The sequence below is a fragment of the Musca domestica genome, unplaced genomic scaffold, assembly GCF_030504385.1.
Source record: "Musca domestica strain aabys unplaced genomic scaffold, Musca_domestica.polishedcontigs.V.1.1 300, whole genome shotgun sequence".
Taxonomy (NCBI): domain Eukaryota; kingdom Metazoa; phylum Arthropoda; class Insecta; order Diptera; family Muscidae; genus Musca; species Musca domestica.
Genome location: NW_026712301.1, coordinates 279,039 through 292,071, shown reverse-complemented (window position 1 = coordinate 292,071; position 13,033 = coordinate 279,039). Strand labels below are relative to the sequence as shown.

General features: G+C 35.9%; 1 protein-coding gene across 5 annotated transcripts; it reads left to right on the top strand.

Moving 5' to 3' along the window:
- Positions 1–751: 751 nt before the first annotated feature.
- LOC101891834 (alpha-1,3-mannosyl-glycoprotein 4-beta-N-acetylglucosaminyltransferase A) lies at positions 752–12,094 on the top strand. 5 transcript variants are annotated; one of them, XM_059124874.1, is made up of 3 exons: positions 752–1,050; positions 8,063–9,741; positions 10,760–12,094. In XM_059124874.1, the coding sequence occupies exons 2-3, from the start codon at positions 8,874–8,876 to the stop codon at positions 11,644–11,646; spliced, it is 1,755 nt and encodes a 584-aa protein (XP_058980857.1). In that variant the 5' UTR covers positions 752–1,050; positions 8,063–8,873; the 3' UTR covers positions 11,647–12,094. The 5 variants fall into 5 exon arrangements, with proteins under 5 accessions (XP_058980857.1, XP_005188156.1, XP_058980858.1 ...); XM_005188099.4 differs by lacking the exon at positions 752–1,050 and adding an exon at positions 1,105–1,355; XM_059124875.1 differs by lacking the exon at positions 752–1,050 and adding an exon at positions 5,575–5,997.
- The last annotated feature ends 939 nt before the right edge of the window (positions 12,095–13,033 follow it).

Sequence of the window (13,033 nt, the reverse complement as noted above, 5' to 3'; positions counted from 1 at the left end):
TTACCTATATAGTCTTATCCAGAACTGCAATAATGTCCAAGTTTTTACTCCAATAACTGATTTTCGCTTTATGATATCAGAGAAAAATTGCAAAACTAGTAGATTCTTTCCGGTTCTGGAACAGTCATTGATAGTCATTGATTTTGAAAATATTTTGTTTTTATTGAAAAAAATAGTACAAAAACAGATGCTGTGAACTGTGCCAGAACCTAGTAAACCTATTAGTTTTGCATTTTTTTCAATAACATAAAGGAAAAATTCATTTTCGTAGTAAAAAGCTTCATATTCTTACATTTTGGCTAAAAAATATAAAATATCATCTTACGTTAGCACTCACCATTCATAGTTACGTTACTATTCGCAGGATCTTTGCAGAAATACGGTTCAATGATGCCACCAATTCACAAACCACACTTTTTCCGGATACGTTGGTAGCTTTTGCAATGCTTCTGTCTGATCCATGGTAGAAGAATGCAGGTAGTCGCATCGACACAGCTGTTTAAACCTGTGTTTCCAAAAAGTGACAGCTTAAAATTCGCCCTTTAGTAGATTCTTACAGGTTTTAGAAACGAATGATGGATAGAAAACAACTCTCTGTTATTTCTCTGTGGTATTGGAATTATTGAAAGGAAGTCGAAAACCAATTCTATTGAAAGTAGACTTATGTATCCCTAATTCACACACAACCATTGGTTCATTCGGTGAATACACATATTCGACACTTGTTCCTCTTTTCCTTAAGTGAACCAACATCTGTTGCGGTGTGTTGCCTCTTCAATTTCTACACATTCGTTGTGTTGCCTTTTCCTTCATTCGCAACTCTCAGTGTATTGGTGTAGATGTGTTTGTGCTAATTGAATCGTTTGAAACATTTTTTCGATAAAATTATAAATGCAATAAAAATAAAAAAAAAATTGTAATAACATAAAATAGGAATAAATTAAGTAGAGCATATTAAATAATAGCATGCAACGAGATGAAGACCAGAGAAAATAAAATGACGAAATGAAATAACGAAATGCAAAGTAGTGTGTGATACAAAAATGAAAAGTAGGTGGTTATTGCAAAATCACAAAAGCAAAAACAAAAAACGCTATTCCAGTTCCTTTTTTTCGTTTTTTTTTTTTTGTGAAATTGTTGTTGCTGATGGTGTGAAAAAATAATAATAAAATGCAATATCTGATTAATCAGATTGACATATGATGTGTTGTAATTAAATAATGAGTCGAATTGATTGTTTTCCGGTACTGGTGCCGTAGTTGTTGTGGTGTGTCGCTTATTTTGTATATTAATTAATTGGTGGAGTGTCGTAATTTATATCAAATATCAAACGCACACTTCAACCAACCAAAAAGGTAATTGACATCGTCGTACGATTAATAAACATTACCAAGTATACACACAACAAACATCAGCGTTTGTGGACATTACTACTATCTACAGCGATTAGACTTGTATTAATTAAATTTACCCAATTGCCAAGATAATTGCTTTCTGATAAGCATTCATTTCATTGAAAGCACTTGGCCGTGCAGTGAAAATCGATATTCATTCATGTGTTTTAATCGCCATACACCACCCACCCCACCTCCTCCTCATTTGTTGCCAGACCACCCACCATCCATCCGCCTTGGGCCATTGAGTGAAATTAATTGGAACAATTTTTTTATGCCAACTCCTCCCTAACATTTGTTTATTTATTTTCTAGTTTTGATAAATTCACATTAATTTTTTATGGCAAACATATTGAGATTTGAAACATAAACAAAAATTTTAAACAAAAACTAAATAAATAAATAATGCATTTGGAAATTTTCGAAGGAAAATCATATCCCGCATGATTGAATTAAAAATAGAAAGTCTTATAGCAATTTTCCTTGGAAAGCTTCATTTAGCCGAGACTGAAAAAAATCCCATTCAGCTGGGGCTAAAATGCTAACACAGTTCTGAAATGAGAATTTTCTAAAAAAAAATTGAAAAATCTGCCGGAAAAGTGAGTTTCCTTTGAGAAAGAATGGAATAGATGAAAGTTAGTTAAAAATTTCTAAAAGTCCTCTTGACGACACTGAATACTGCAGTCCTTGTCAGGACGAGGAAGAAATTGAGACGGTGGAGCACTTACTCTACCAACGCCCAACTCTTATAGGAGTGAGACAAAGGCTACTGGGTAAGCAAATTCTGCCAGACTTGTCCTCCCTCTCCGACATACAGCCAGCAGTCATTCTTCAGTTAGCCAGAAAGCTAAAATGGCTAAGGACGACACGCTGATACACCGTGGATGCAAACCTATTAACTTCTCTACTCTTTAACAGATTTTCGCTTCTTCACTATCCGTTATTCATTTCTTTCTTTCCTCCCTATTTTATTCTCCTATCTTCTTAAATTACGATGAACACAATGGACCAATTAGTCTCCGATTGGAGAGGTTGTTGATACAAACGCTCATCCTTTAACCTAACCTAACCTACATATGGTTTTGATCTCTTTAATATGTAGATCAATCGACGTCAACCATTTTATTTCCCTCTCAAATACCTATGCCGTGTGGCCCAACAAAGCATAATGAGTTCACGTATTTTAAGAAGGAGTTTCTTGAAGTTTGAGGGGCGCTGTTATGGTCCTCTTGCTGTAGAGTTCTCTTACCTTTTCGGCTGCCTTCTTGAGGCAGATGTTTGCCTGAAAATTACTTATATGAACCTTTAAATGATTGAATTTTAATAGGAAACGTTAGCTCCGGTGTCGTTCAAAGTACACAGAAAAGTAACATTGAAATGGTCTTTTGAAAGGGTACAAAAATTACTACTGGTCCTGTTATGCTGACTTTTCGAATCTCCACCTGAAAAAACGTTGCAAATATCATTGATCTTAAAAGAGTGTTTAATGATTGAGTTAGAGTAGAATACGCCAGTACCAGTGCCTTCATCTATCTGGAAGCTGTCTGCGTAAATGGACCGGACCGTTTAGAAGAAATCCTCACATTCAGCCGTGGTGCTGAATTGAATATTTTCTACATAAAATTCTCAAATTTAAGCTAGGCGCTGAATTGCAACATTTCAGCCGAGGGCGCTGAATTGAAGATTTTCTATGAAATTTTTGTACTCTCTTTAGTGTGCATTTTAGAAAATATTTGGAACATCCGAGTGCAATATAAGATATCAACGATTTCGTTTCGAAATATTGGTTCGCACCTACATACATATGTTTGTATATTTTTGTTAATGACATCGAATTGCTTTTAATTTTTTTCGTGCTGTATTTTAATATCAGTTCCATGTTTAGTTTTTTTTTCTGACTAATTTTGGAATTTTTTTGATAGCATGAATTTGTTTTTCATGTTTCCTATTTTATCATTTAAAAAAACAACACTCTGAAAACAATGGTTGATTAAAAAAGAATGAAGGAAAAACATGAAAAACAATATCACTATTAAAATATAAATATTTTTTTTCTGTTACAGACTTGGTTATGTGGACATTAAAACCTTTTGTTTTTCCACGTAGACAATGCACAAGGACAATGGCATTTACCTCTGTCATACTAAGCAACTGGCCAAGGCAGAAATTGCTCAAAACAAATCAATAATTTAAAATTAGAATTAAATTATTTCATTTTACATTTCTCCAAGTTCTCATATGGAAATCTGATACTGAGCCTATCGTTGCTGCTGACATGCATTGCCAAATTACCAGAAAAATCACAAGGACTTAATCTAATAGTAACAATTTTAAATTTCCATAGATCAAAGATTAAAAGAGTCAAAAAAAGTCTGATTGGAAACAAAGTCCCCTCTCGCCAGTGTGGAAGCAAACGTACATTCACATAAAGTATTTCCTTTACGGCCTTTCCCTTGCTTCTGCCACCAAAGTTCTATAGACGACCGTCTCCTATATAATGGATAAATAATGGGCGGAATTAGTTTTGTAAGCTTAGAAGTTGGCAGAAAACAAACAAGGGAAAAGCAAGCAAGCAAACAAACAATGTTGCTGCTATTGTTGTTTTCCTTTTGCCTGTTTAACTATCTATCATAACCTTCGCCCTTCTTTGCATTTGACTTGTTGTCGTTGCTGTTATTGTTGTCTTCCATATGAAATAAATATAATAGAAATGTCTCCACAAAGGAGGCAGACGTTAATGTGTCTGTGTGCCAGAAGACCACATGTGTCTTTGACATATCAGAATGAAATGCGCGGCGAATAATGAATGGCCCCCGTAGCAACATAAATGCTACTACTTTCCGCCATGCAGCACAATGACAACTGGAAAAAAACTGTGACTCTCGAATGATGTGTTGCTCATATCTCTCTATCCATATATTGTTGCTTTTATTAATTGTGCCTATCAAGGGCGGATGCAGGGCAGGGAAAATAACAGTGATATTGTGTTTATTCTTATGAGCGGTTAATAATGGAAAATTTTCGGTGTCTGACGTAGGATACGTGCGATGAAACCACGATTTTCAAAAAACCTTTGCTTTAAACGGTTCGATTTTAACTTTCCCTACAAACGACCGTTTTCGAAGAGAGCTCCTTTACTGCTTAATTTGTAGAGGACCTGCAGGAAATGCCTGATATATTTCCTAAAAAGACTCGATTCTTACTAGGAAAGCAAACGGACTTCTTCCAAAAAATACTCTAAATGAAAATGTTTGCATGTAACTATAGCATCGAACTTGTAAGAGTTTAAAATTTTTGCATCGGTATAACAGTTTTTCAAACATGTTATCCATCTGAAAATGTGTACATTTAACTATTTTTGGTTGAGATTTTTAGATCCTTTTGTCATTACATTAATTTGGTACCAGTATAACAGTTTCACATAACTGTTATACTCTACAAAACTTATGTATTTTGATATTTTTTGAATGCTACTGCTGTACGACATCATTTAGAAGAGTATATCAGTTGTATAACAGTTTCACAAAACTGTTATACTCACAAAAATGTGTATATTCTTGATGCGAATTTGGGTATCATTGTTTGTGTAAGGCTATGATAGTTGTATAAGACTTAAAAAACTGTTATATACAGGTTTTTGTAGGAGAGGACCATCAGAAATTTTAAATGAACCTTGATCTACTCCAATTTTTTTCTCACGAGAAATTTACTTTTCCTGCGGAATTTTTGCGTGTGAATCGGGACAAGGAAACAATTTTTAGAGCGAAGGGATAACTTTCAAAATATTTTTAATTTGGATTATTATATTTCTCCCCTGCTGTAGGGCATATATTTTTCTACTTTTTTTGCACTGCCCAATGCCGTTTTCACTTTTCCTAATTGTTTTCCTTGTGTGTTTGTATTTCCTAATATCCTTCAGTTCTGCCTCTTTTGTTTATTCCCGCCATACCTTTTGTTTTTGCTTTAACTATTTATAGGTTGCAAACCTTTTGCATGATACCCTTAACCATATCCCCCAAATTAAGAGCACCCCACATCGATTGGACCCCATGCAATTATTACGAATTGCATGGCCAAAGAAAACCCGCCAATGAAAGAATATAAACGGAACCCAAAGAGTAGAAAATTAAACGAAGAAAAAAAAAACACAAACTATAAGTTAATTAATTTTAATAGCCGTGATTGTTAAATGTGCTGGACAAGAAAGGAAGAGGGAAAAATATCAAAACGTGCCCCTCATACCTGCCGCTAAGGAGGAGGACCCGCTTCGTTCATTCATCTATGTGGCTGTCTATTCATTGCAAACCAAATGTATTTCCACATTTGTTGACAAGACAAGAGCAAGTGTATCTCCAACACACACAAGTTGTTGCCATTGTTGTTGTTGTTGTCGTCATTATTGTGGAAAACGACGAAGGCGACGACGTTTTGAACTCAAAACGTTCAATTCTATCTAGGCAACTGAACTTAGTTCTACACGGTCTCCTCCACAAGCCGGTCATGTGAATAGCGTCGTTATTATGCGTTCCCAGTGTCACAAGCCATCGCATAACAAACGTCGGGACAATCTATCTGACTAACAGAGCGACGACATTAATTTATTGTGAGAGAAAAAAATAACAAAAGCAAAGCCTAAGTGCGGTCAGTTAGGAGATAAAGCGCAATTGAACGCTTCATTCAGATTGAATCGTTTTGAAAATTACAAATGTCCAACTGCAAATCATAAATAATCGCGTGTGTGTGCGTGTGAGTGTGTGTTCGACGACTTTATTATTGGCGTGATTCAACGAGCGTGTTACCTCCTTGCTCTGTTTGACGTTTGACATTAATTAGTAACACATTTGATGTGTGTTTTGAATTAGAATAACAACAAAAATTAACAACAACAACAACAAAATTGTCATGTCTCTGGATTAACCGGCAATTAGAGACAGCGATTTAATAGCAGAAGTATGTGCGTGTGATAATTAACTTTGCGAAAAGTGGAAAATTAACATAGGATTTCCTCTTAAGATATAAATTTTAATATAAAAATTATGTTCAGTCGAGGCCGAATTGAATTTTTTTCATAAAAAGTCCTCCTTTAGCCGTGGGACTGTATTGTACATTTCCGCATTTTAGAATTGAAAATTTCCTAACGAAAATTCTCGCATTCTACTAAAGAGCTGAATTGAAAATTTCCTAACGAAAGTCCCCACATTCAACTGAGGCTGTTGAATTGAAAATTTTCTAACGAAAATCCCCAAATTCAGTCTGGGCGGCCGATATGAAAATTTTCTATAACAGTTTTCAAACATGTTATCGATATGAAAATGTGTGCATTTAATTATTTTTGATGAAATTTGTGGATTCTTTTGTTATTACAACAATTTGGTGCCAGTATAACAGTTTCACATAACTGTTATACACTGCAAAATATATATAATTTGATGTATTTTGAATGCTACTGCTGTTCGACATAATTTAGAATAGTATATTAGTTGTATAACAGTTTTACAAAAGTGTTATACACACTAAAATAGGTGTATTTTGATGAAGTTTTGGGTATTATAGTTGCAGTGGGGGTATGATAGTTGTACACATGTTAAAAAACTATTGTACGCATGAAAAAAACTGTATTTTAACTAAGGGCCGTGGGGCTGAACTGAAAACTTCCAAACGAAAATCTTCACATTCAGTCGAGGCGGCCGAAATAAAATTTTCAATAACAGTTTTCAAACATGTTACCGTGATTTGTCCAAAATTTAAGATTCTCTTATTATTACAACAATTTGGTGCTAGTATAACAGATTTACATAACTGTTATACACTGCAAAATTTATGTATTTTAATATATTTTGAATGCTACTACTGTTCGACACTATTTAGAAGAATATTTAAGTTGTAAAACAGTTTTACAAAACTGTTATACACACTAAAATAGGTGTATTTTTATGGAGTTTTGGGTATCATAGTTACAGTGAAATTTTCTGTAACAGTTTTCAAACATGTTATAGTAGCTTGGCCAAATTTTTTGATTCTTTTGTAATTACAACAATTTGGTGCCAGTATAACAGTTTCACATAACTGTTATACACTGCAAAATGTATGTATTTTGGTATATTTTGAATGCTACTACTGTTCGACATTATTTAGAAGAATATTTAAGTTGTATAACAGTTTTACAAAACACTTATTTTGTATTTTAATGGAGTTTTGGTGTATCATAGTTGGGGTGAAAATATAATAGTTGTACGCCTGTTATAAAACTGTTATACACATGAAAAAAAAATTGTTTTAACTAAGAGCCGTGGGGATGGATTTAATTTTTTTTTATAGAAAATCCTTACATTCAGCTGTGGGGCTGAATTGGACATTTTTTTATAGAAAATCCTCAAACTCAGTGGTGGGGCTGAATTGGATATTTTTTTATAGAAAATCCTCGCATTCGGCCTAGGCAGGTCAATTGAAATGTTGATAAAGAACTTTCTAGTAAGCCGCGGAGGAGTTGCTTTGATTTATCCTCGTTCGAAATTTTCATAGAAAATCACCATCATGCAAGCTTATTATTCAAGTCATGCTTATAGCTGAGAATTTAAAATCTTAGAATTATCTAATATTTCGAATTATTGAAGCTTAAAAGATTAATTTATTTAATTATGTTTTTCATTTTTTCAATATCATTCCAGAGAGCGCCAATGCCATGACAACGCTGCAACAGCAAACTATTTTGAATGATTCAGCAGCCGCAACAAATGGAATTGTTGAGATGGAATTGTTTATTTCAATATTGCTTAATAAATAGCTAAACAAACACAAAAATCGCACTGTGCGAAAATATAACAAAATAAACAAACTCAACGAAAAGGAAATTTTGACTACAAACTAGCAGATAATTCTATATTTTATAAGCAAAAAGGACTAGAACTAAGAAACCCGGCTACTCGCGACGCTACTCATCAATTAAACCTAAAGGGGATTGCTGAAACTACACAAACTCAACAAAACAACAGCTTTGCAATACCAAAATGTTTATAAAACTCTAAGAAGGATAAGTCTTCGATGATTGTTGTTGGACGACGACAAAGCCATGAATGAATTTAACCTTAAACAAAAAATAATTTACATATATTTTTCTGCCATCTTTACATTGTCTACATAAATATCGAAACAAAAAAGGAAACTAAAAATCTACAACTATACAACGTAACAAACGAAAAACTTTTAAAAACAATTTTTACTCGAAAGATAAGGACAAGAAGAAAAAAATTAAAACCAATTCTCTCACCAAACAAAAATTCCCATTTTGGCAAAATTACGTTTTTCCTCTACTCCCTGCAACGCCACAGTCCACAATTGAAAGTCGTTGTGCCGCCGCCGCCGCTGCCTTTGCCATATTGAAAACGAAACCATTCATTAAACGCTCTCTTTATTTTTGTATTATTTATTTAACAAATCTTTTTGTTTAAACAAAAAACGGAAAATCGACAACGGAAAACAATGTTTAAAATACGCCAACGTAGCTGTCTTTTATTGACCTTAGTCTTAATTTTGTTGCCATGTGTTATTGTACTAATGCTAATGGGTCCAGAGCTATCCACCGAACAGGCGTTGTCACAACGTTTGGGTGAGTGTCACATGCGTCTGCAGTATCTGGAGACGATGTATAGGACGCGTCAGGAGGATGTTGCCCTGCTGTCGCAATATCTCATACAACTACAGAATACCAGCAATGGTGTTACGGCCATACCAGCTGCTGCTCCTCCTGCTCCCGCTTTGCTGGATAAGAACTCCACCAGCCTCATCAACTCAGCCCCGGCCTCCCTGCTCGATGGCCTCTCCGCCGAGGCCCGACAAATTCTCCGCAATGCCTCTCAACTGCATTCCCAGCAAATGCATTTGTCCGGCTCCTCAAATGTACGCCTGCCAACCGCCTATCATTTCCTACCCCATCTCTCCGACGATCCAAATTCATTGCGTCCCGCTTTACTACGTTCCCGAGGACGTTCCGATGTTAGCATTGTCTTGGGCATACCAACGGTAATGCGAGAAAAGCAATCCTATCTTTTGGGTACATTGCACAATCTAATCGAAAACATGAACGAAGAGGAACAGAATGAGACTCTGATCATTGTCTATATTGGCGAAAATGAGCCCGAGAATGTACAGAACATAGCCAAAAGTGTGGAAATAGCCTTTGAGCCTTATCTCGAATGTGGCCTCATAGAAATAATAGCCCCCTCGCCATCGTATTATCCGAATTTTGATAAATTGAGAATAACATTGAACGACTCGTTGGAAAGGGTCAAGTGGAGAAGTAAACAGAATTTGGATTTTGCCTATTTAATGGCCTATGCGCAAACGAAAGGTAAAAAGCGAATTTATTTCAATTATAACAGTTTTGGATGGAAGAAATTCTTAATCCAGCCTAGGCTGAATGAGGATTTTCTTTAGGAAATTTTCAATTTAGCCCCTCGACTGAATGTGAGGATTTTCTTTAGAAAATTTTCAATTCAGCCCCTCGGCTGAATGTGAGGATTTTCTATAGGAAATTTTCAATGCAGCCGGGATGAATAAGGATTTTCTTTAGACAAATTTGAGGATTTTCTTTCGAAAATTTTCAATTCAGCCCCTTGGCTGAATTTGAGGATTTTCTTTAGTAAATTTTCAATTCAGCCCCTTGGCTGAATTTGAGGATTTTCTTTAGAAAATTTTCAATTCAGCCCCTTGGCTGAATTTGAGGATTTTCTTTAGAAAATTTTCAATTCAGCCCCTTGGCTGAATTTGAGGATTTTCTTTAGAAAATTTTCAATTCAGCCCCTTGGCTGAATTTGAGGATTTTCTTTAGAAAATTTTCAATTCAGCCCCTTGGCTGAATTTGAGGATTTTCTTTAGAAAATTTTCAATTCAGCCCCTTGGCTGAATTTGAGGATTTTCTTTAGAAAATTTTCAATTCAGCCCCTTGGCTGAATTTGAGGATTTTCTTTAGAAAATTTTCAATTCAGCCCCTTGGCTGAATTTGAGGATTTTCTTTAGAAAATTTTCAATTCATCCCCTTGGCTGAATTTGAGGATTTTCTTTAGAAAATTTTCAATTCAGAGGATTTTCTTTAGAAAATTTTCAATTCAGCCCCCTGGCTGAATTTGAGGATTTTCTTTAGAAAATTTTCAATTCAGCCCCCTGGCTGAATTTGAGGATTTTCTTTAAAAAATGTTCAGTTCAGCCCTTCGGATGGATTGGACATTTTTATAGATATTTTTTAATTAAGCCTGGCTGGACAGGAATGAAATTTTCGTTAGGAATTTCTCAATTTAAGTCGAAAAGGTTTAATTAATTCTCTTTTGTTTTCTCTCTCTCTCTTTCCCTCCCTCTCTTTTTTATTCCAGGCACATTTTATGTCCAACTTGAAGATGACATTCTGGCTAAACGCCACTTTATAACGACAATGAAAAAGTTTGCCATCACAAAAAGCGCTTTGACCAAACCGGATCAGCCGCCCTGGTTCCTGCTAGACTTTTGCCAATTGGGTTTCATAGGGAAAATGTTCAAATCGGCCGAATTGCCTTATCTCATAACGTATTTCCAAATGTTTTACAATGACAAACCAGTCGATTGGCTGTTAGCCTATTTCATGGAATCAAAGGTGTGCCGTAATGATCTCGATCAGAAGCATTGCAACCAGGAGAAGGCCAAATATTGGCTGCACTATAGACCCTCACTGTTCCAGCATATTGGTACAAGCTCATCGCTCAAGGGAAAAGTGCAAAAGCTCAAGGACAAACAATTTGGCTCAAAGGTGCCCACATTTTATGCCCACAATCATAATCCTCCGGCGCAGGTGAAAACGAATATTTCGCCCTACAAAAATTACCAATTAAAAAGGGCATATCGTGGTGAGACCTATTTCTGGGGCCTTCTGCCACAACCCGGCGATTTGGTGCAGTTTATTTTTGAAAAACCCACATTGCTGAAGCATTATCTGTTTCGCAGTGGCAATTCAGAACATCCTTCGGATCGTTTTTATAATACAACTGTTGAAATTCTACCCGCCGATACATTGAGTGAAAGCTCTGGGGTCTGGAGTTCATATAATTCCACAACAGATGGTTATCTGATAGTGGGATCATTTGATAATATGGGTGTGGCCGAGGGTTCGCTGGATGTGAAAATTGGGGCCATCAAGGAAATACGTTTACATGTGCATGGGGATAGCGAAAATTGGGCGCTGCTAAGTGAAATAGATTTGCAAGCTGATAACAGTAACAAGAGATGATGGACATAAAGTGGAGGAGGAGAAGGAGGAGGAGTTGGCAATGTCACAGGGTGATGAGCACCAACGATGGGTTTTTTAAACGTTATTTTTATTATGTCACGTTGTCTACTAATTTACAAACCCTTGACCATGCTTTTTGGAATTGGAGAAGAACAAAACGAAAAACATTATGAACTACTGAAAATCCTCCCAAGCTGTGTGTTTTTTGTTTGTGCCATGGAATATAACAAAAAATATGACCTACACGACGATGACAGCTTCAACAAGAATTTGTATTATATTTTTCTCCACGATGATAATGATGTCCTCTAAGGTGTTTATTTTCTAAGTGTTTTTTTACAATGCAAACCTACAGGTAGAGGTCCACTTGTATATACATATATATGCAACCCATATGTGTTGCAAATGTCTAAAATACTACATTTACTATATATATACATATGTGTGTGTGTAAAAAGAGAGATATTCTAATGCTACTACCACTACTATTACTACTACTACTACTATGTGTCAGATGTTGTGACTAACCGCAGTTGTTTTTTTGATATGACGTAAAGGATTAAGGACAAAAACAAACAAGCAAAGAAACCTAAAGATTATGTTTGAATACAATACGAAAAGATAGCAAGGAACAAGTAGATGTAGTGGGTTTTATACGACAGCGCTTAGCCGGGGCTTAGGATTTGATTTTTTTATTTATTTATTTCGTTTTTTTCACTTTAATTTGTAAAACATTTATGAGGCAGCTGTTGGGTGGACATGGGCAGGGTGGTCCAGCTGCTGAAGCCAGGCAAAGATGCCAGAAAAAAGCTCCCAAAATTGGCCATGAGTAGGAAGAAGTCTTCTACAGGTAGAAGGGGTCTCTAGGAATTAATTTTTTAGCTGTTGGTTCGACAAGGAATCAAGGGCAGCGTGGTCCAGCTACTGAAGCCAGGCAAATATGCCTGCAAAGGCGAATCGCTTAACCAACCCAGCCCACTCCAGATGATCTTTGGCAGCAGCCCATAAGAGTAGCTTACTCTCCAAAATTTGGACAATGAAGCAGGACCAGATTAACAGTCCAGAAAAGAGCTCTCGAAATTAACTATGAGTAGAAAGAAGTCTTCTACAGATAGAAGGGGTTTTAGGAATTCATTTTTTAGCTGTCGGTTCGACAAGGGATCAAGGGCAGCGTGGTCCAGCTACTGAAGCCAGGCAAAGATGTCGGCAAAGGCAAAAAGTGAAATGGTAGAGCACTTACTCTGCCACTATTCAACTCTGCATCTTTTTGCCCCGCCAAACCTACCCAGCTTACTTCAGAAGATCTTGGACATAAGCCCATAAGAGTAGCTGACTTTCTACATTTGAACATTGAAGCAGGACCAGATTTGCAGTCCAGAAAAGAGCT

Coding starts and splice junctions, on each gene's coding strand:
- LOC101891834 (XM_059124874.1), top strand. CDS start 8,874: ATGTTTAAAATACGCCAACGTAGCTGTCTTTTATTGACCTTAGTCTTA. Junction 9,742..10,759: donor GGCCTATGCGCAAACGAAAG/GTAAAAAGCGAA, acceptor TTTTTATTCCAG/GCACATTTTATGTCCAACTT.